Below are 20,806 nucleotides of genomic sequence, written 5' to 3'. Positions count from 1 at the left end.
AGTCGGGAGGGGGGGCGGGGGGGGAGTGAAGCCCGGCCTTGGGGCAGGGGGCGGGGGCCGCGGCTTACCAGTGGAGGCAGAGCGCTGATGGAGGTGAAGCGCTGTTTGGCACGCCCCCCCCTCCCGTCCCAAACCGCTCTCCCTTCGCGCGTCGGCTTGTTCCACTCCAGTTTGGGCCGCCGGAACTTCCCGATCCCGTTGATCCTGGGACCCGGCTTTAACTCCTTTCTCCCCGGTGTGGGCTCAGGCTGCCTTGAACCAAACAGAAAGGCCCCTCTCCCTGCAACAGGACGATGCTCTCCGGAGGTGGAGGCTGTCTGAGACTGAGGCTGGGGTGATGAGAATGTCCAAAGGGAGCCCCAACACAGACAGCAACAAGAAATCCCGGGGACCCAGGGGTCCTTCTGCCTTTGTCCCTCGTATCCCCCCAGGCCCTTCCAGAAGGCAAGGTCCCCGTTTCTTGGAAGAGAGAGGAAAGAGGAGGAAGAAATGTGGAGCTGAGAGAGTGGCTAAAATCAGATCTAGTGCCTTTTGACCTAGAATTGCTCCCCCTTCATCCTTGATTTGGGGACAAATACCCAAGGCCTGGATCCCACCAACCACAACCTATGGAGAGAAAAGGAATTAGGGAGTCTGGCAAAAACTCTGGTATTGGGGAACCTGCCTGGCTCAGTCCTTAGAGCATGTCACTCTTGATCTCAGGGTGGTGAGTTTGAGCCCCACCTTGGACATAGAGATAAGTTAAAAACAACAACAACAATTCTGGTGTCAGTTTGGCTCAGGCTCTTTCAGCCCTGGATAAGTCACTACACTTCTGTAAAATGGGGTTGCCAGTACTGTAGTGTCTTTGTCACCTGGGATTATTAGGAGGATGAGGGAGAATGAAATCAAATGATGGACTGCTCAGGTGTTTGGAGATGCTATAAGGCGCTGAACAAAGGTCTCTCATGGCAGGAGGAATTGTTACTTCTCCACCGCTTCCCCTGCTCCTCAAAGAGGGGAGATGAGAAGTAGAATGGACAAGATTTGCCCAGGTTCAGTTACCCTAATATAAAGCCCAGCCTGCTGTCTCCTGCTAGAGGAGAGACTGTGGAATACACTGACTCCTTCTCCTCACCCTGGGTTCTACAAGTGGATGGCCAGCTTATGTTGTTTCTCTGATCACATTACTTTGAGGGAGAGTAAGAATGAAGTACATCAGCACTGTGCTATGAACAGATCCAACCCTGAACAGGGTTTCGATCTGTCCCTTGGGCACAAGGAGCCTGGTATGACAGAAAAGGCATGGATATTGAAGTCAGAAAGACCTGGATTTTCAATTTCTGCTACCTCACTCAGCTGTAAAATGAAGATGACACTATCCCTGTTGTTTTGAAAAAGTGGCATGAATTTTGCTTTGCTTCCCCTCCTCTCTTTCCTCAGCTCCATTTAGCAACCAGGAAAGTTCAGATGATAGAGATGGGTGCTCAGCCAGAGCCAAGCAAGGAGATAGAGCCAGGACTCAGATCTAGATTTCTTGAACCCCAGAATATTCTCTTTGGGTTTTTGCATTGGGTGTTTCAGAGCAGGAGAAAAGAACTATGGATGACCCTGTCATTCCATTTTTTTTCTAACTTTCACAACTATTCCTTCAGTCAGCCAATGCACTATTTCTCAAATGCTTACTACACGCAAAGCTCCATGCCTCCTGTGGTGCCTACAGCGAGAACCAAACAAGCCTGGTTCCTGTCACCAAGGAGCTTGTCTTAATATCCTCTTTTGCAAGTTAATTCATGTGGTTTTCACAACGGATGACAGGAATATTAGGATTAGGTACACTTTACAAAGGAGCAAACTGAAGCGCTACGAGATTAAGGACCACAGTGGCACAAAAACAAACTGCTATGTTTGGTGAGCTCTCCTGTGCTGCAGGGGTTCCCAACGTACGGGGACAGTGAATAAAAGGTTGCTCTTGACTGATATCTCCCCACGTTGTCTTCTCTCACTCCATTCACTAATATTTTTTCGCTAAGAAAACATCATCCAGAGAGCCCAGAACGCCTGCAGAGAGTAGGCCACTCCAGCAAAACTACGCGCCGCCTGCGCCGTCCAGCCGTGACTTCCGGCTTTCACTGCCCACGTGATCAGGTACCCTTGCTGCGCATGCCTAGTAGGAAGTCGGACTATACCACTTTGCCTCACCGAAAGGATCTATTTTTTATGTTTTTAAGTTTAAAACCGATTCCCGAGATTAGGCTTCTATTCTCTAGGTCTTCACAGAGGGTAAGAGTAAGCTCCGTGTGGTAGAGGATGCAAGGACGGGCGGGGAATACGGGCGAAAGCGGAGCAGGGGGTGGGCTCTCCCCTTCGCAGATAATGGGAGGAGCCCGGCCGGGGGGAGTTCTTTCCTTTCGGCGCTGCGGCCGCAGCCATGAGGTGAGAGCGTGGGGGCCTCTGATTTTGCTTGATTCGATGTGCCGGCGGGCGGCAGGGCTTGCTTCCGTGGGCCCGGGTGGGAGAGATGAGGTAGAGGCAGTCCTGAAGCAGCCGGTCCCGGAGCTTGGGGTGGGCCGGAGCGCACCAGGCCCCGGCCTCGCGGGGATGGGGGGGTGGCGTCCCGAGAACGCGAGGCCGCGGGAAGGGTGGGCCCCGCGCCCCATATGGGTCGCGAGCGACTTTTGCGCGGACAGTGGAAGGGCCGCGGCGGGGTCTAGGCTGTGGCCCCCTTACTCGCTGGGCGCCCCGGATCGGAGCCCAGCTGTGCTTCCATGTGACGTAGGACAGGTCTCGCGTAGGCCTCGGGCCTCAGACTGCTTAGAGTGGGGCGATCCCTAGCACTTTAACGCCTTCCGCCCCGTGGACGGTTCCTAAGAAAACTCTGAGGCTAGCGGAACGTAAGTTTATTACTGTGATAAGACGAGGGAGACGGGCCCAAGAAGCAAAGGACTAGACGAGCGAATCAGACCCTCTGGCCTCGGATTCTTAGACGCCTGTTTTTAGAGCTCGGTACCAGAAAGGGCATAAGCCCCTTCTTCATCCCAGTTTTATCCTTTAACTTCATTTTCCGGAGGAGGAAACTGAGGCAGAGAAGTTAAGGCATAGCTTGGACTTTGTTCTCATTCCAAGGTGGCCAGTTGCTCTTGCAGGAATGCACAGCGCAAAAGTCTTGCTGGAGAAATGATTCTTAATATGGGGGGTGAGGGGGGCGGGATGTTGCCCCGAATCCTGAGTGCTTACACACATCCAGTTCCCGTGCTTTATGTTTCACAACATTAAAAGATTGCAAGGCAAGTCTTGTCGGGGAATGGCTTCCAGGGCTTGATGATGTTTTCTGTTTGTCACAGTATGCTCAGGCTTCAGAAGAGGCTTGCCTCCAGTGTCCTCCGCTGTGGCAAAAAGAAGGTCTGGTTGGACCCCAACGAGACCAATGAAATCGCCAATGCCAACTCCCGTGAGTTCTTGGGATCTTTTTCACCCTGCTCCTTTCTCATCCTTCATGAGATGAAAGATGTCACGATTTTGACTCTCAACAAACCTAGGAAAGCTCATAGTCTGGGGTCTTCTAAAATGGAGGGTCCCAGAAATAAGGAGATACCAGAGGTTCTCTGTCATTTGCCAAAATGACAGGATGGGAGTTAATGGAACAACCCAGTGTTGTATTAATGATTATTGCTAACGTGGGTATTGCTTTATAACTATGTGAAGGATTTATGAGGAGACAGTACAGGGACTGAGAGTAGAGATGGCCAAGGAAATGATGAAGGATGGATTGGGAAGACCTGGGACCTCGGGCTTTAGGAAAGGCCTCTTGGCATATAATTCACGGCAGTTAAACAGTTGTCAGTCGTGCAGACAGCAACATATCCACATTACTTCCATGTGATATTGTTACAGAAAAAGGTGTTCAGTCATCCTCGTTAAAGATAGTAAGGCGGGCTTTATTCAGGACCATTGCTGCAAGTGTAGGGACAACTGTGGGATTTTACAGTGGGGGGTGGAGATGGCACTCAAGTCTGAACGTAGCATGGGCAAGTAGGAATTTATGGCCAAGGTGGGTGGTATGAGGGTCAGTGGATGGAAGATGACTAAGAGGAAACCCTAATGGTAAGGGGCTGTGGGGGGGGGGGGGGGATTCTGGCTAGACTGACCAAACAGGATTGTTGCTAAAGACAGGCCGGGATGATCAGACATCACCTGGGGAATGTTGGGGGTTGGGGAACCTGATCTTATATCAAGGGTGGGGGCTTGTGCTTAAACTGACTTAAGCGGGGTTCTTAGACTAGAATTTACAAGGACATGCACAAGTGGGCCTAGGAGGTGGTTCAGGAGGCTGATGAAAGTTTGGTCAAGCAAAGAATGTTGGTCAATATCAGGGAATTTCTTTTTTTTTTTTTTTTAAGATTTTATTTATTCATTTGACAGAGCACAAGTAGGCAGAACGACAGGCAGAGGGAGAGGGGGAAGCAGGCACCTCGCTGAGCAGAGAGCCCGATGTGGGGCTCAATCCCAGGACCCTGGGATCATGATCTGAGCTGAAGGCAGACGCTTAACTGAGCCACCTAGGCGCCCTCCTATCAGGGAATTTCTTAACCAGTTTGAATTTGTGGCGTTGTGATGTGTGCTCAGAATATCATAATTTTGTTTTAGACCAGTAGCTAATAGGTGAGACAGGATCTGAAGGACCAGGCCGTATCTGTACCTCTTGATCGCACATCCTCAAATACATATAATTTGAGTGTGCTATAAAACATCTGGAAAAATAGAACAAAAGTTGTTTTTTTTTTTTTTAACAAAAGAGAAATAAGCAGAAGTTCCAATATTTGTACCATTGTGAGACCACTGGGCCAGGGATGTGAGCGATGTCTCTGGCCTGGCCTTTTTGGACTCTGGGTTATGACTGGTATTTTGGGGGCTAGGCCCCACCTCACTGACTAGATACATCATGTTTTCCCAGGTCAGCAGATCCGAAAACTGATCAAAGATGGGCTGATCATCCGGAAGCCTGTGACTGTCCATTCCCGGGCTCGGTGCCGTAAAAACACTTTGGCCCGCCGGAAGGGCAGACATATGGGCATTGGTAAGTGTGTTCTTCCTTTTCTCTGAGACTTAAATTAGAGTTGCCTAAGTCTAGACTGGGATATATCCAGGATCTTTTTCTTTCCATTTTGTCTCCTCGTAAGCCCTTTTCTTACTCCATGATGTTAGATGTGTTTTCTCCGTGTGCGACTCAAAGGTGACGCTAGTGTTGGAGTTGAAGGTATTGGTAGAAAGAGGTCACGTTTATTGAGCACCTACACTGTGCCAAGGATTCTACTGGGTACTTGAAAATGTGGTCCAGTAAATCCTAAAACCACTTTCTAGGGTTAGGATGATTTAGGGAGATGAAGGTCATCGCTCCTTTAAAGCCCCTTCCAGCTTACCATACTGCCTTGGTGCACACCCTGTCCTCTACACATTCTGCAGAAAGTGGGGAATAATTGGCTTGTTGGTGCTTCCTTAAAATGAATAAATGAAAGAAATGCTTAGGGTCATCATCGTAAAATGAAAACAATGCTATGAAAATGAGGTCAAGCCTTTGGCCCATGACTGAGTGAATTGTCAAGTGTTGAAGAAACTGGCAGCTGTCGTTGTGACCAAGCAGCTGGCTCTAGTAACTGACTTGAGACCCAGAGGCACAACAGCGGGCTTGACTCCCCTTCCCTGCAGGTAAGAGAAAAGGTACTGCCAATGCTCGAATGCCTGAGAAGGTAACCTGGATGAGGAGGATGAGAATTCTGCGCCGGCTGCTCAGAAGATACCGAGAGTCTAAGAAGATCGACCGCCACATGTAAGCACACCCTCTTCTTGTGGCCACTAAGACCCATTTGGTGCTTTGACAGCTTGTTCTCTGCACAGACCCACAGTCTGTCTCATTGGCCTTGGGGGAGGGAGCCATGTGTCTTAGGCCTTTCAAAGAAAGTTCTTCCATTGTCATCTGTATGTCCCATCCCATTCCCCCGCCCCCCGGCCGTGTGCAACATTAGGATAGCCCAAGAATTGAACTTAACCTGCCAGGCAAGCTGTTCTGTCTGGAAATTGCACAAAAAGTCTTGGTTTGGGGGAAACCGTCCCTGCAGAACAGAGAGGAGAGGAACCCTGCGTACGGAGGGACCTTACATAGAGGGGCAGATGCCGGGCCAGCCTCTGCCCCCATTACCAACCGAAGCCCCTGCGCCTTCTACCCTGCAGGTATCACAGCCTATACCTGAAAGTGAAGGGGAACGTGTTCAAGAACAAGCGGATTCTCATGGAACACATCCACAAGCTGAAGGCCGACAAGGCTCGCAAGAAGCTTCTGGCGTAAGTTTTTTGAGGAATTGGCTTCTGTCACGGGACAGGTTCTTCGATCTTTATGATGAGGGTTCTTCTAAGACCTTTAAAATACGCTAATGCCTAATTGTGACTTGCACACAGTCTGTCCAGAAAACAGCTGTTGCGTTAGAAATACATGCTCCTCTGTTGCGCGCACCACCTACCGCCATTGCAGGGCGGGGACTGGGGCTGAGTTGAAGCCGAGCTTGTGGTGGCCCTGGTGACTCATTTCCTACGCTGACTAGGCTCAAAGGGAGAGGTCTGGGCGCTTTCTTCTGTCTCCCCAGCAGCTCATTTATTCTCAAACTGACCCATCTTTCCTTTTCTATCATCCAGTGACCAGGCTGAGGCCCGCAGATCTAAGACCAAGGAGGCTCGCAAGCGCCGTGAAGAGCGGCTCCAGGCGAAGAAGGAGGAAATCATCAAGACTCTGTCCAAGGAGGAAGAGACGAAGAAATAAAACTCCCTCTCTTTTGTCTGTACATAGTGGCCTCGGTAGTAACAGAGATCAGTTACTCAATAAAACCAACCTTTATCTGCTTCTCTCTGCTTCCAAAGTTTCTGGCTGCTTGGTGGGTCTTCACTATTGAGAGGATCAGAACTGAGTGCACACTGAGGATTGGGGTGCAGGCCTTTTGCAGGGTGCCTGTTCATTTCTTCCTTGGCTCCTGGCCTCTGGTTGTGCTGTGTCCATCCATGGGAGAGATGGGGTTTCTTATCTGGTTTTAGTTGGGTGTAGGGCCTGATATGAAGGGAGGGAAAGAATGGCTTCTATTACTCAAGTCTCCAAGATCCTGTGCTTCAAAACTGCCCTTCAGGGGCACCTGGATGGCTCATTCGGTTAAGGCAGATGCCTTTGGCCTAGGTCATGATCCCAGGGCTCCTTGCTCAGTGGGGAGTCTGCTTCTCCCTCTGCCCCTTGCCCCTCTCGTGCACTCACGCGTGCTCTCTCCTCTCTCAAAATCTTTATTTTTTTTTTTAAAGATTTTATTTATTTGACAGACACAGTGAGAGAGGGAACACAAGCAGGGGGAGTGGGAGAGGGAGAAGCAGGCTTCCCGCAGAGCAGGGAGCCCGATGCGGGGCTCGATCCCAGGACGCTGGGATCGACCCGAGCCGAAGGCAGACGCCCAACGACAGCCACCCAGGTGCCCCTCTCAAAATCTTTAAAAAAAAAACTGCCCTTCACAGCAGAAAGTGGGTAACAGGTCAAAAGTGGTCCCAAATGTTGGCTGAGAACCAACAGAAGTTGTGACATCAGTTGTCACATTGTTTAAAAACCATCAAGATACTATGCATGTATTTCTCAGCTGTCCACTGGAGTCCGGGGTTGAAGTCTACTCCTAGAACTCAGGACTGGGGATTTCAACTACCACTAGCCCAGAAGCTATGCCACCTGGACTTAACTGCCGACCCTTCCTTAAGCTGCCCAAATGGCCTTGAGGTCTTTTGAGCATCCCAATTTCTAGACCTCTTTTCTTTCCTACCAAGAGAGATTTTTAGGAGTTCCTGGTTGCCTTAGAAGAACATGCACTCAGGGTGCCTGGGTGGCTCAGTCGGTTGCCGTTGGCTCAGGTCATGACCCCAAGGTCCTGGGATCAGGCCACTTCAGGCTCCCTGCTCAGTAGGGAACCTGCTTCTCCCTCTGCTCCTCTCCCCGGCTCGTGTTCTCTCTCTTGCTTTGCAGTCTCTCAAAATCTTTAAAAAAAAAACAAGCACCCAATCTTGGGGTTCTGAGTTTCAGCCCCAGGTTGGGTGTAGAGATTACTAAAAACTTTTTAATGTTTTTTGGTTTATATCCATCACATAGGGCACAAAGGAAAAGGCTTTTCTCAGCAGAAATTGGAATAAACACTTGTCAAAGCCATTGTGAGTTGCTTACAAACAGGAGTAAGTTTTATTTTGCCACTTGGCCGGTAGAAATGACCCAATACAGGCCTCAGTGAAGGGCTCTTCGAGCCACGTACTGTGAGGCACTTTACACTGACATCAGTTCTCTAATCCTCATAACATTGTAAGGTAGGGTTATTCTCCATTTGGCAGATGCGGAAAGCGGTGAAATGACGAGCTGGGTTTGCACAGCCCGCATGCTGGGGACGGGAAAATGGATTCAAGATGTTTAGGAAGTAAAATAGGACTTGGTAGACATTGTGGGGGCTGAGGAAAAAGTGGCTTGTCCCCAGGCCCCAAGCTTTAGGGGGGGACTGGGCAGGTGACGCCTTTGGTGATGAGGAACCAACTGGGTTAGGGAGAGTGGCTGGAAGAGCTTTGGCTCTAGTGAGTGGGTGGCAGTTTGAAGGACAGATGTCCAGGTGGGAGGTGTCAGTTAGCCAGTTAAATACAGCAGTGTCAGGTCTGGGTTGGGGAGAAAAGTGGCAGAGAAGGGGCCCCCTCCTTTAATCCTCGGCATAGCTTGGACGCATGCCCTGTCCTGGTTTCCTCCCTGCCCTCCACCCCTCTCCTGAGGAGCAATGTGAAGGCCAGCTGGGGCCTTCAGGGGATGTGCTGGGCAGATGTTCCCATGTGCACTTGCCTGAGAAAGACAGGACTGATATGTTCTTGGGGACACCAGGCCCCACTCCTACTCTGCCTTTAGTGTCCTTGTCTAGTCCAGACAGGGTGGGGCAGGTGGGTACCCCAAGGAAGGGCAGCCCAGACTCAGAAATACCCAGAGGATCTTCACCACCGCCCATGTGCACCAGAACCTGATTTTTGGGTTCCCTGCCGCCACTGTAGCAGCCGGTGTGAACTTGATCCTTGAGCTCCTGCCGTAATCCTTCGCGAGTCCACATGGCGGGAGGCTGTGGCCTAGGAGAGGAAGGACCTTGGCCAAGCTTCCAGCTTGGATCATGGACACCTCCTTCCCAAGCGTGGCTGGACCACAAGAGGAAGAGCATTGAAGGCCACCCCCCCTTCCACTCCCCTCATCCCTGCCACCCTCCGGGCCTGGGGCAGTGGAGGGATGACAGGAAGGAGAAAAAGGTTAGCGTGGGAAGCTCCACCAGGCTTCCTGAGCTTGCAACTCGAAGCCGGTTGCCCCCTGGACCACGAGATGGCGCTGTTCTCTTGCAGGTTGCTGCAGGGGTAGGACACAGCCTCACTTTTAGGGTTGTTCTGGAAGGAGTTGGGGTGGGAGAGAAGGGTTCTGGGTTGTGGGAGCCTATCTCTTGGGTTTAGTCACTTCTTTCTGGAGCTCACCCCAGGCCTGGAGGTTACTTCTTTTTACCATGGGCTTCCAACGCCTTCCCAAGGCAGGGCAGGGAGCACCCCCTTAGCAGGCAGATCCCCTAAAGTAACCGCTGGATCTCTTCTAGGTCCAGGAGCCTAGGGAAATTCTGATAGGAAGATAGATCCATCCTCTCAAGATCATACAACTGATCCCACCACATAGTTCTGCATATCATTTAAAGGGGCTTGTTAGCCCTCAGGTAAAGCCTCCCTGAGCAAGTCCAATTCCATTTCTGGGAGAGGAAACTGAGGCCTGGAGAAGCCAACGACTCCCCAGAATCTCAGCATGGCGTGAACACTAGCCCCTACCTTTGATCCTCCCGACGGGGGAGGGTGTGATTCAGAGTAGACAGCCGCAGGGGTCCTGCACACAGCTGCTGTAGGAGAGACCTACAGGAGCGGGAGAAGGGGGCCAGGGTCCTTGGTCCCCTTCCCGGGGCTCTCTCCGAGGCTCAGAGCGAGAGACCCCCCAGGCTAGCTCCCTGCCAGCACAGGGAGGGCAGAAGTTGCCTCCCTTGCACTCCTCAGCAGAGGTCCCCACCCTGTCCCAAGTGTCAGGGTGGAGGGTGACAAGGATGGGGGGTGAAGAAGGCTGACAAGGCCAAATGGAGTGGGACTAGCGAGATGGGTGAGGTTGCACAGAGGGGCTCACTCATCTGTCTCCACCCCCCACCTCTGGTATCCATCTCTCTACTCTTTTAGGCCTCTTGTCTCTGGCTTCCAGACTCCCCCTCTTTTCACATCTCCCCGAAGTCTATCCACAGACAGACCATCTATGCCAGGTTAAGCTCAGGCTGAGGTGGGGGGAGGGAGGGAGGGCACGCGTGGGTCAGACAATAGAGCCAAATGGGGAGCTGGCACCGGCAGGTGCCTGGGCATGCTCTGCCCGAGGCCAGTGGTATTGCTGGCCCAGCCACCCCCCAGAACGGGCCCAGAGGAGGGCAGAGGCTCTGGCGGGGGCACCAGCTGTTCTCAGCCCCCGGGCTGTGGGCGTGCTGTCAGTGCTTCCGCAGCGCTCAGCAGTGCAGCAAATGGGCCCGAGAGGAGGCGGGGGTCCAGGCCAGCTGTCGGCTGGTGGCAGGCACGAGTGGAGTGTGCAGAAAGCCTGGCTGAAAGGCTCTCACTCTCTCCAGCGGGGTGGGCTTGCGATCCCTGGAGCCCCTGGCCCAGCGTCTTGGGATGTCTCTGTTTCCATCTTGTTGGTTTGAGGCACTGAGGGACCCAGGTCGGGAAAGAGCCGAATTGGGAGGCAAGAGAATGATTTCTGAAATTGGCTTGGTCACCAATTTGCTGGTGACCTTGGGCTAGTTACTGGTCCGCTCTGGGCCTCAGTGTCCCTATGTATAAAAGAGGCAAGGTGGGGCTGGATAGGCTGTAATAACCTTGAGTATGCCACCTAATATCTCTGTGCCTCAGTTTCTTCATCTGTGAAAAGGGAGAGCCCCACTTTCCTCAGTGGGTCATCGAGGGGGTTACATAAAGTTCCTGGCGTGGCTCTCCAGGCACAGCGGGTGCCTACTTAGGTGAGTCCCCCTCTCTTGAAGCCACTGGACTGGGTTTGTGACCCCTTTTTTCATTCCCACTATCAGGGGTCCTAGAAAGGGGAGGTCATCTTCCTCCTCCCGCTCACCCACCGAGCTCCAGGGCCTTCCCTGGGTGAAGGGGCGCAACGAAAGCTCAGCGTCTGGCCCTACCTGGCCGACCTTGCTTTGGGGGGTGGGGGGCTGCAAGGCAGGAGCGCTGGGCGCCGATCAGGAGGGGCAGCCCCCCCCCCCCCCCGCATTCTGGCGGCACCGGCGTGGCCCTGGCACGCCCCGCAGCCCGCCTCTCTCTCCCTCTGCGCTCCCCTCTGCCTATAAATAGCACAGGACGTGCCTGCCTCGGCGATGACGCGGCCAGGCGGGCGGAGGGGGAACGAGGCGGCTCTGCGGCGGAGCAGGTGGGCGGCGGGCACTGGTGCGGGAGGGGCGCCGCCGCCGGCCCACTGCGTGCCAGGCTCTCCATGACGGGCGGCACTGAGTCATCGCCCCCAGTCATCTCGGGGGGGCCCCCTGTCGGCGACTGTCCGCACCGCCTGCCTTCCTGCCTCGGGTTTGGAGGGCTGCGGGGGCGAGGCTGATCTCGGGTGGTGTCGGAGGCCACCGCCAGGTGCGCAGAAATGGTGCCGAGGCGCATAGCTGGGTGGCCGTCCCCGCGGACGCACTTGTGCATCGAGCCAGACCGCAGCCGCGCCGCACCCTCTCCCCTTCCAGCGTCCCGCAACATCCCACCCCACCCCACCCCTGCCCTGCTTTTCTCTCGAACTCCTCCCCAGATCCCCCATCTCCGGCTGCTGTGGGGAAAGGGAGCGGGGAGGCAGGGGGACCCCTGCAACGTCTGGGCCAAGCCCGGCGCCCCTCCTCTCAGAGATCCGCAGATTCTCCCACCTCCAGGCTTGTCTCCTTTTGGCACCTCCAGCCCCCGCCCCACTCCTTGCACCTTTCCTTCCTCTCTCCCAAGCAGATACACAGAGCAGACAGATTGGGACAAGAAACATTTATTTAAGGGTCTAGGGGCTCAGCAATGCCCCAGCAGACCCCTCATGCAGCCTCATGTACAGTGGGCATTGGGCCCCCCTGGGATATTGCTGGGGGGGGCCCCGTGGCAGCAAACAGGGCAGTGTGGCTTGAGCCCCCCTCCGAGGGGGAGAAGTGGAGCCGGGGCCAGTGGGTAGGAGGATGTGTCCCTCCCCCTGTATGGGAGGGTGTGACTGTGCCCGGGATGGGGGCTGGCATTGGCTGGCACAATCAAGGGCACGAGAGGAGGCTCTGAGCTTGGGGGGAGAGGGAGGTTGGCACCAGAGAAAAGCAACCTGCGACGGAGGGGTCCTCCTCGTATGTGCCCACCCCACCCCCAGGGTGCCTACCCCGTTCCTTTCCTGGTGGCCAAACAGAATGATGGGCCTGCCTTGACCATCTCCCACTCCCTCTTCCTCCCAGGACTCCGTGTCCAGGATAAGGGCGCAGATACAGCCAGAAGAGGGATCCCTGCACTGAAGGAGGGGTCCCAGTGTTTCCTGCAAGGCTCAGAGGAAGGGGGTGAGGAAGGGCCATATGGAGGGGGGCCCTGAGGGTGGGACTCCCAGGGTGGGCCTCGTGAGACCTGGGACAGGAAGTAAGCACAGCTCCCCGGGCTGGCCGGCCCTACCACCGGGGACTTCGAGAGAGTCCTGACAGTGAAATGGGGGTTCTGACCAAGTACGGGCTCAGTCAGGTTCCTGTGTGCAGGCTGCTCTGGAGGGTCCTTCTCCAGGGGACAAGGACACGATGAGGCTGCTCTGTGGTGACTGTTCTTGAGGAGACAGTCTCTGATTTACCCACGCTTTCCCCAGAACACAGCCCTCCCCTCCTCTGTCTGCCTGGGTTTCAAGTAAGGGGAGAGATTCCCACAGAACTTTCCTGAGAATTGATGGAGTGACAGAGGTGGTGAAACCAGGAGGTGGACTCAGGATCCTCCTGCAGCCCTGAATCGCCTCCCAACCCCGGGCGGTGGGGGGCTGAGGGACTCGGGAAGGCACCTTCCCAAGGCCCCGCTTCCTTCCAAAGGGGCAGCCGCAGGGTCAACACATAGACCCAAGCAGGAGCTCTGTGGGGAGAGGGGGATGGTGTCGGGCATGCAAAGGCGGTGTGGACGTGGGAAGGCTCTCTGGACAAAGCAGCAGGAAAGTTCCCCAGGAACGCCCCCCTCCCCGGGGCTGCACTCAGCGTGGCAACTGGGGGTATCCGGGCATTGGCTGGACCTACCTGGAGCTTCCCCATTCCCTCCCACTTTCTCCTCCTTCCTCATGCCCAAGTCCCAGAGGAGCAACTCCCTCAGGGCACCTTGGGACCCAAGAAATAAAACCTTCCTCAGTGCAGAAGGCTCCCAAGTGCCGGGGAGTGGCCCCTAGGAGAGAGGCAGGGGGCAGAAGAGTGTGGGCAGATGCCTGTTCCCCTCCGGGGCCAGAAGCAAGGGCCAGGCATGGGCAGGGGTGGCATCTGGCTTCTCTTGGCTCCTCTCAGATCTCGGTCAGGGCGTCGGCTGGCACCAAGCCCCGCTTCTTGCCGCTGCTGACGCGGATGAAGCCGTCAGCATCCTTGCTCCTGCCCGCGCCCACACAGATCTGAGTGGGAGAGACACGGAGCTGAGTCCTGGCTCTGCCTACAGCCCTGGCCCCGAGTCCTGCTGATGGCTCCCAGGGGCCACCCCAGGGGATGATGGGACCAGGATCAGATGTGGTTGGAGACATCAGCTGAGGCGATGGGAGCAGATCCCCTGAGGGTAACTGGGCTTGGCAGCGAGATCAGGACATCAGCAGACGCTGAGCGGCTCTTCGGGGCTGACCTGTGAGATGAGCTGGCCGAACGCCCCGGCTGAACTCCCATTTCACAGAGGATGTAAGGGGAGGAAAGGGGCTTGCGGGAGCTTACCCAACAAGCCAGAGGCATAGCCAACATTCAAACCCAAGCCTCCAGACTCCTCATCCAGTGCTCTTCCCCTCCCCCAAGCTGTCTCTAACCAAATCCAGCCCCCTGCCTGTATTGGCCACCAGCCCCAGTTCCCAGCAGATGACAGGAGGGCCCCGCAGCCCCACCTTTCGAACCCGCCTTCCCTCCCGCTGCCAGGCTGCAAGCATCCTCCTCCGGGGCATTCGCCGCTGCCCCTGCCGCCTCTCTCCCATGCCCACCTCTCCGGCTGCTGCAGGGCCCGGGCACTCACCTGGTTCTCCTTGAGGCTCATGTACCCCTGTTCCTTGTTCCCAGAGAAGGGTTGGCAGCAGCGCCAAACGTTCTCACCTGGCCTGACTCGCTGCACAAAATTGGCTGGGAAGAAGCCAACCCGGTCGCCAATCTTGCCCTGGGGATGAGGCTGGCCATGAGCCCGGTGCCACCCCCTCCCACATTGCTCCCTCTAGACTTGATGCCCGTTCAGAGCCAATGCGATCACACTCCAGATCCTGGGCTTCCTGTATCCGAACCCCCAGTAGGGTGGCTTCTGCCCTGGGAAGGGCATGAGGTGAGCAGAGGGACAAGGCTGAGGCAGGGAGGGTCAAAGTGAGAGCAAGTCCCAAGTGTTGGTCCTAGGCCAGTGGCTGGAGGAGTGGGGGAGGTCTTTGGGCCTGGAGAGAAGGTGGGGCAACACCCATTGAAGGTGGGGAATGGTGGGGTGCCTACCAGGGTCCCTCTGCTCCCCACCCTGCCAAATCACCTTCCACCAGTCCTCGTTAGAGTCATCCACCAGCATGATCCGGTCCCCAGGCCTGGGAGGACAGAGCTGGGGTCGCAAACGGGCAGGAGGGACCCGCCCTTTCCACATCTTAACCACCTGGGGCCCCCAGATCCCCAGCACGCCCCACCCCCTGCAGCTGGGGGAGGATCCTTGATGCCCTCAGAGGACGCTATGGCCACAGCTACAGTAGACACTTCAGGGCAGAGCCTGGGCCGGGGCAGGAGACAGGACATCAGCACCAATCCCTTTTGGACTCTGCGCAGTCCAGCTCCTCTCTGGGCTCAGCTGTCTCATGCATGCAGGAGAAGGTTCCTGAAGGTCCCCCTCACACTCATGTCCCAAGGTCTGGGAGCAGGGCCCTGAGCTTGGAGCCCGGTGGCTGCCCAGTGGGGCTGGACCGCAAAGAGGACTTACTGCAGAGCCAGGTCATTATTCTCTTGGGGCAGAAACTTGTAGAGCGCGACGTAGGAGTACATGGGCCCCACGTCCTTTCGCAGAGGGGGCTTGGGGGGCTGTGGAAGAGCTCTGGGTCAGTGATGGGAGGGGGACACTCTCCTCACTCCACCCACTGTTCACTGGCCCTGACCTGGCCTACCCTGGGGGGGCTAGGAGGTGGGACACAGTGCACCTGGGTCCGTGACAGGGAGAGGTCAGGCTCCCCTATCTTCCGTGTTCATCCTTGGGGGTCTGGGCCAAGGTTGGAGAAAGAGAACTCTCCTCTGGTGGCTGCACCCCGGAACTGCCCGCTCTTGGGGAGTTGGCGTGGGAGTGGGCACTGCAGGCATTGGCTCAGTGGTGGGAGGGGTGGTACCCCCTGCCTTCCTTGCATACTCACCCTGGCATTGCCCATCCCCGTAGACTGAGGATAAATGATGGAGCAGTGATACTCCCACTCACCATGCTCTCACCCACCTATGGATCAATGACAGGAAGAAGTGACATCCCCTTCCCATCTGGCCTCCCAGGGCTCCGTGCCAGCATAACCTCACCTGCTGTCCGGGGCTCTTCTCCTCCGGTCCTGACCCTTCACTCTCGGCCGGGGCTGTGAATACTAGAGATGCCAGGGCAGGGCCGGGCCGTGAGGCAGCAGGGAGTGGCCTGCCCTGTGCTCTGTTCCTGCCCCTGGTCCCCACCGCCACTCACCACTGTCTCCAGGGCCCTCCTCTGAGCTGCGGATGCTGCCTTCCCCATCCTCAGTCAGCTCATCCCGCTCACTCTGGGGACACATGGGGGAGGGCTCAGCCCCTAGACCCTCATCCTCAGAGACCCCTGCCCCCCAGGCTCCCCTTTGGTGCCTGACATACCAGGCTTCGCGTGGGGGACTCAGAGGTACTGCTGAAGCTGGAGCGGTTCATCAGAGCCAAGGAGGTGCCATAGCGCAGGGTCTCATAGACGGGGTCTACCTTCCCGCTGGCCCCTGCCAAGGAGCCACCCTCAAGGTCGGGCACCCAGCTGCCAACCTTGCTCTGCCCCGAAGCCCTGTATCACTTTCACTCCCTCGGCCCCAGCCAAGACGTCCTTTCTTTAACTCCCTGCCCCATCCCACCCCAGGCCCCTCTCTGCCCACCAGTCTTCACCAGATCCTCTTGGGATTACTCCTCATCCTTCGTATCTCTGGACGCCTTCCCTCTCCCTGCGGATGAGGACCGTGCCTACTTTACTCTCTAGTCCCTATCCTTCTCGGTTCAGGCATTCATGAGAACGGTGATTAACTGACGAGTTGTGTGATTAGTTCTTTCATGTCTAGCTCCCTTACTAGACCATGAACTCCACCTTCTTCAGTGCTGTGTCCCCATGTCTAGCACAATGCCTGGTGCTCGTAAGTGTTCCATAAGATGTCTGTTCCATAAGATATGAATGAATGAATGCCCCCTACATTCAGGACAAGGGCATTCAGAGCAGGGAAGTGCCAAGGACTGGTGGTGCCACGTGACTCAGGTGCCTATCTGACGAATGCGTGGGTTTCTCATCACACCCCAGCGGGATCAGAGGCCATGGGGGGACACTCACCAGTGGGTGGGGACTCTCTGCTTGTGACACAGGCTGGGGGTGGCTCATGCACCAGGAGCGGGGAGCTGAAGTTGCGACGGAAGGAGGAGGACTATGGCGAGAGGGAGCACAGAGAGGGCATGAGGGTGTCACGGCCCGCCAAGAGCTTGTCCTTCCCCGAGCCCCAGGACCACCCCACAGGAGGAACCAGCCTGGAGGGGGGCACCCATCCCCCCCACAGGCCAGTCCTGGGGGGGCACCCACAGCCAGCCAGCCCTGCATGGTCCCCACTCACCGCCTTGCCGGGGCACGGCTGCCGGGAGACCTCCTCCGAGCACCAGAGGTGGACACTCACTTTGCACGCCTTACACCGCAAACCCTGCTTGGAGTTTCCTGGGAAGGATTTGGGTTCAACAAGAAGGATTAGGCAAAAGAGGATACATCCAGGGGCAAGGAGCAAAGGGGGCAGGTTAGGGCATCGGTGAAAGAAAGGGGCCGGGCATCCTCACTTCAGCCTGGGGGCCTAGTGCCTCCGCCTCATACGCTTGCCATGTCAGCCGAAGCCTGAGCTGTTAGTAAATGCAGCGACACTGGGCACCCGCCCAGCCCAAGGCTGCTCATTTGTCCACCCAGGGGGAGGGGCACAGTTAGGATGGAGGGCCCTGAATAGCAAGAGCCCAACATCGGGCATACTCCCCACCCCCATCCTGACCCCTCTCCTTGACCCCCCAGGCACCTACCCACGATGAGCTGGTGGCAGAGCTCACAGGGGCTGGCTCTCTTGAAGACGTGTTCCTGGAAGCTGTGCAGCCTTACTGGTTTGAGTGGTGCCAGGGGCCGTGGGATGGGGCAGGGGGAGGGGGCCGGGGTCGGCAGGCCCCCGTCTGTAGATGCCAGTGGTGGGGAGGGAGGGGGCAGCGGGGTTGGGGGGGTCAGCAGCACCTCAGTGGGGCACTTGAGCTCAGAGCCCGAGCGAAGGAAGAAGTTCTCCACACTCTTACTTCGGAGGATGGTCTTGAGGGAAAGCGAGCGCTTGAACCGCTGCAGCTGAGAGAGGAAGTGGGGCTGTAAGTGAAAGCCAGAGGGGACCGGCTCCGAGCCAGGATAGCTCCTTGGTCAGCCACAGCCTCGAAGTACTAAGACAGAAGCTGCCCTGTTCCAGAAGGTGGTCCCAATCCCGGATGCCGACAGGTGGGTAACGTCCATGAGCAGAGGAGTTCTGGCTGGGCAGGCACAGTTGGGAGTGGTGAGCACTGTGACAGGCTGGCCGGCCAGAGAGCAGCTGCTGGGGTCCCCTGGACAACCGGGGCTAGTCCACACGGCCAGCCCAGTGGTGCCAGGCTTTCCAATTTTTTCAAAAAAAAATCTAGACTTTTCTGTGAATTTGGATAGAAATAAATTCAAGAGGTTGTATTTCCTTTTTTTTTCCATTGCAGAAATGGTAGTGTACTATGTTTCCTACGCCTTGCTTTTTTCACTTAACAGTAAATCTTGGAAATCATTCCATACCAACGCATAAAGAGTTTCATCATTCTTGTTTATGGCTACACAGGATTTCATCGTATGGGCGTACTATTTACTCGAGTTAAACAAAATAATACTTTGGCGGCCGAACAAACACACGAGGTCCCCAGTTTTCCACTGTGTTCTCAAACAGGCTGGGAGTGCGGGAGGGGTCATCCCGGACCCTCATCCTCAGGGCTGATTCTTCCTCCAAAATCGCTCTCCGGCCCATCCCCTATAATCACCTCATCACCTCCACAGCCCTGCCCCAGTTCAGGGCCACAACCCCTTACCTCCACCCTGCCCATCTCCCCCTGCTTTCCCTACTGCTGCCAGGGAGGTGATCCCTGACCTGGCTAAACCCTTGGCTCCTCAGGACACAGCCAAGACCCTTGCCCCGGTCGTGAGACTCTGCAGCTTGGCCAAGGCTTCCCTTCCAATCCATGCCTTCCGCCTGCCGCCCAGACATAGGGATTCTCGAACTCGTCCATGTTTATTCCTTTGGGCTTTCCCCGCCCTCACCCTGGCCTTTTTTGATGTGCTTGTCCTTTTCTCTGCCTTATCCAATGAATACCCCCTTTATCTTTCAGGGTTTCCAGTGACTGTTCCTCCTCGGGAAGCGGTCTCTTCTGCAGGAATTCCGTTTAGTATAACCACTCCATCCTCTGGGCCCCACTGCACCCAGTACTGACTTCCATTATAGATCCAATCTGGTTTACGTTGTCATTTACTTCTTACTCCCCCAGGAGCCCGGAGCCCCTTGAGGGCAGGGACAGTTGAATCAAATCCCCACACAGAGCCCCAAGACATAGTAGGTGCTCAGTCAATATTTGTTGATTAAATGATGGGCAAGCGCCTGGAATCCTAAATGGAGCCCATGTTCTGGAATGCTGGGTCAGTTCTGCAGTGAGGCCAGAGTTCCTTCCGTTGCTCACCCCAACACATCCTTCTCGGAGTTTGCCCAGAGTGAGGTCTGGAAACATCTCTACCCAGATCCTTGAACCTCTTCCCCCCTGGTGAGAGCCCCCTTACCCCTGCCCACTCCTTCCCAGCGGTGATCGGTAAAGGGGGCCGGAGGCCTGGCTTCAGGCAGGGAGAAGTGGTCAGGGTTCCCAGCTGGCACATCAAGCAGCCTGCGTGACCCCAGGGAGGGAGGCAGCAAAACATGGAAAGAAGCGGAGAGGGAGAGGGAGACGTTTGGGCACGAGGCAGGCCCTGGTGTGCCGGCTGGGAGGCCAGAGCCTTGGGGTTTCTGGCACGCTGAGTTGCCTAGCTCCTTCCAAATTCAGCTTCCTGTGCGGCACTGTGGGCTTCTTTGTGTGTGAGAAGCAGGGCCCCAGGGCCCAGATCCCTGGGTGTTAGGGCAGAGGCGGAGGGCCACAGGGACAATTCATTAGAACACAAAGGTATTCTATGAGCCAGTGTGGCTCTGGGGGCTCTCACAGGCCCAGAGAGGCAGGGAGAAGCCCCCCATCATTCTGCCCAGGGGACAGAGCACAGAGCACAAGCGGGCTCCGGGAGGATGTGCTGGGGGTGGGCGTAAAACTACACCTGCCGCCTGAAGGCAAGTCACTTCACTTCCTGTCTCTGAGCCTCAGTTTCCCCACATCCAAGAGGAAGGAGGCAGGAGTAGATGCTCTCTAAGCAATGCAAGGCTCTGGGTCCAAAAAGTAAAAACCTAAAGCTATAATGAGGGGCGGTCATTGTCAGAATACGGGGATCGGGCTAGTGCTTCATCTGCCGCACCTCATTAATCCTGGCACTTCCCTCTGAGACAGTGATGATTATTGTCCCACTTTGCAGATGAACTCACAGGCGCCTAGGAGTTAAATCACCTACATGTGATGAGTCTTCACCTGGTAAGTGGCAGAGCCAGAACTTGAACCAGCGGCTTTGGCTGTTGAGCCCAAATGACCGGAAGGGTCCCGCTGCTCTGGGCTCTGCCTTGGCCCTCACCCCTGCCCCTCGGCTATGCCATGGGCTTGTCCGCCAGGTCAATCGAAATTTAGGGTTGGAAGGAACCTGCAAGACTGGCCACCTAGAGTAGTCCCCAGCCCATGCTATCATCCCACAACACCTTGGCCACATCCCCCCGAACAGTTGTCTGACTCTGTGGGTCACCTCCCGTGGCAGGAAGCACACCCTCTCCTGGGACAGTCATCCCATCTTTGGGCAGCTGCAATCGCTGCAAAATGCTTCCCTATATAGAGCTGAAACCTGCCTCCCTGAGATCTTGTTGCCTAGCGGCTCTGTTCCTCCCTTGGCTCCAGAAAGGGCTACTCCCTCTTAGATATCAGTCCTTCCAGTATTTGAAGACATCAGTGTTCCCCTTCCCCTCCCAAGGCTCTTATTTCTTTTTTTTTTTTTTTTTTTATTTATTTATTTGAGAGAGAGAATGAGAGAGAGAGAGCATGAGAGGGGGGAGGGTCAGAGGGAGAAGCAGACTCCCTGCCGAGCAGGGAGCCCGATGCGGGACTCGATCCCGGGACTCCAGGATCATGACCTGAGC

At 55.8% G+C, this 20,806-nt stretch overlaps 2 protein-coding genes across 4 annotated transcripts in view; one reads left to right on the top strand and one right to left on the bottom strand.

The window, feature by feature from the left end:
- The first annotated feature begins 2,356 nt into the window (after window positions 1-2,356).
- Window positions 2,357-6,878, top strand: RPL19 (ribosomal protein L19). The gene is made up of 6 exons (XM_032428890.1): window positions 2,357-2,415; window positions 3,324-3,430; window positions 4,934-5,056; window positions 5,686-5,806; window positions 6,208-6,318; window positions 6,667-6,878. The coding sequence occupies exons 1-6, from the start codon at window positions 2,411-2,413 to the stop codon at window positions 6,788-6,790; spliced, it is 591 nt and encodes a 196-aa protein (XP_032284781.1). The 5' UTR covers window positions 2,357-2,410; the 3' UTR covers window positions 6,791-6,878.
- A 5,200-nt stretch (window positions 6,879-12,078) lies between these two features.
- Window positions 12,079-20,806, bottom strand: part of STAC2 (SH3 and cysteine rich domain 2) — a 12,740-nt gene continuing 4,012 nt past the window's right edge. Inside the window, exons 2-12 of one of the 3 annotated variants that reach the window (XM_032429041.1) lie at window positions 17,535-17,841; window positions 17,090-17,187; window positions 16,816-16,906; window positions 16,110-16,222; window positions 15,949-16,021; window positions 15,795-15,856; window positions 15,703-15,717; window positions 15,220-15,317; window positions 14,785-14,836; window positions 14,296-14,433; window positions 12,079-13,699 (exon numbers count right to left, since the gene is read on the bottom strand). In XM_032429041.1, the coding sequence (XP_032284932.1) occupies window positions 13,595-13,699; window positions 14,296-14,433; window positions 14,785-14,836; window positions 15,220-15,317; window positions 15,703-15,717; window positions 15,795-15,856; window positions 15,949-16,021; window positions 16,110-16,222; window positions 16,816-16,906; window positions 17,090-17,187; window positions 17,535-17,841 (1,152 nt within the window). In that variant the 3' untranslated portion in view covers window positions 12,079-13,594. The remainder of the gene's footprint in view (window positions 13,700-14,295; window positions 14,434-14,784; window positions 14,837-15,219; window positions 15,318-15,702; window positions 15,718-15,794; window positions 15,857-15,948; window positions 16,022-16,109; window positions 16,223-16,815; window positions 16,907-17,089; window positions 17,188-17,534; window positions 17,842-20,806) is intronic. The other 2 variants (XM_032429043.1, XM_032429042.1) reach the window with 2 other exon arrangements.

The sequence above is a fragment of the Phoca vitulina genome, unplaced genomic scaffold, assembly GCF_004348235.1.
Source record: "Phoca vitulina isolate PV1807 unplaced genomic scaffold, GSC_HSeal_1.0 scaffold40, whole genome shotgun sequence".
In the NCBI taxonomy this organism is placed as follows: Eukaryota; Metazoa; Chordata; class Mammalia; order Carnivora; family Phocidae; genus Phoca; species Phoca vitulina.
Note: the sequence above shows the minus strand (reverse complement) of the source record. Positions and strands in the feature narration are given on the sequence as shown.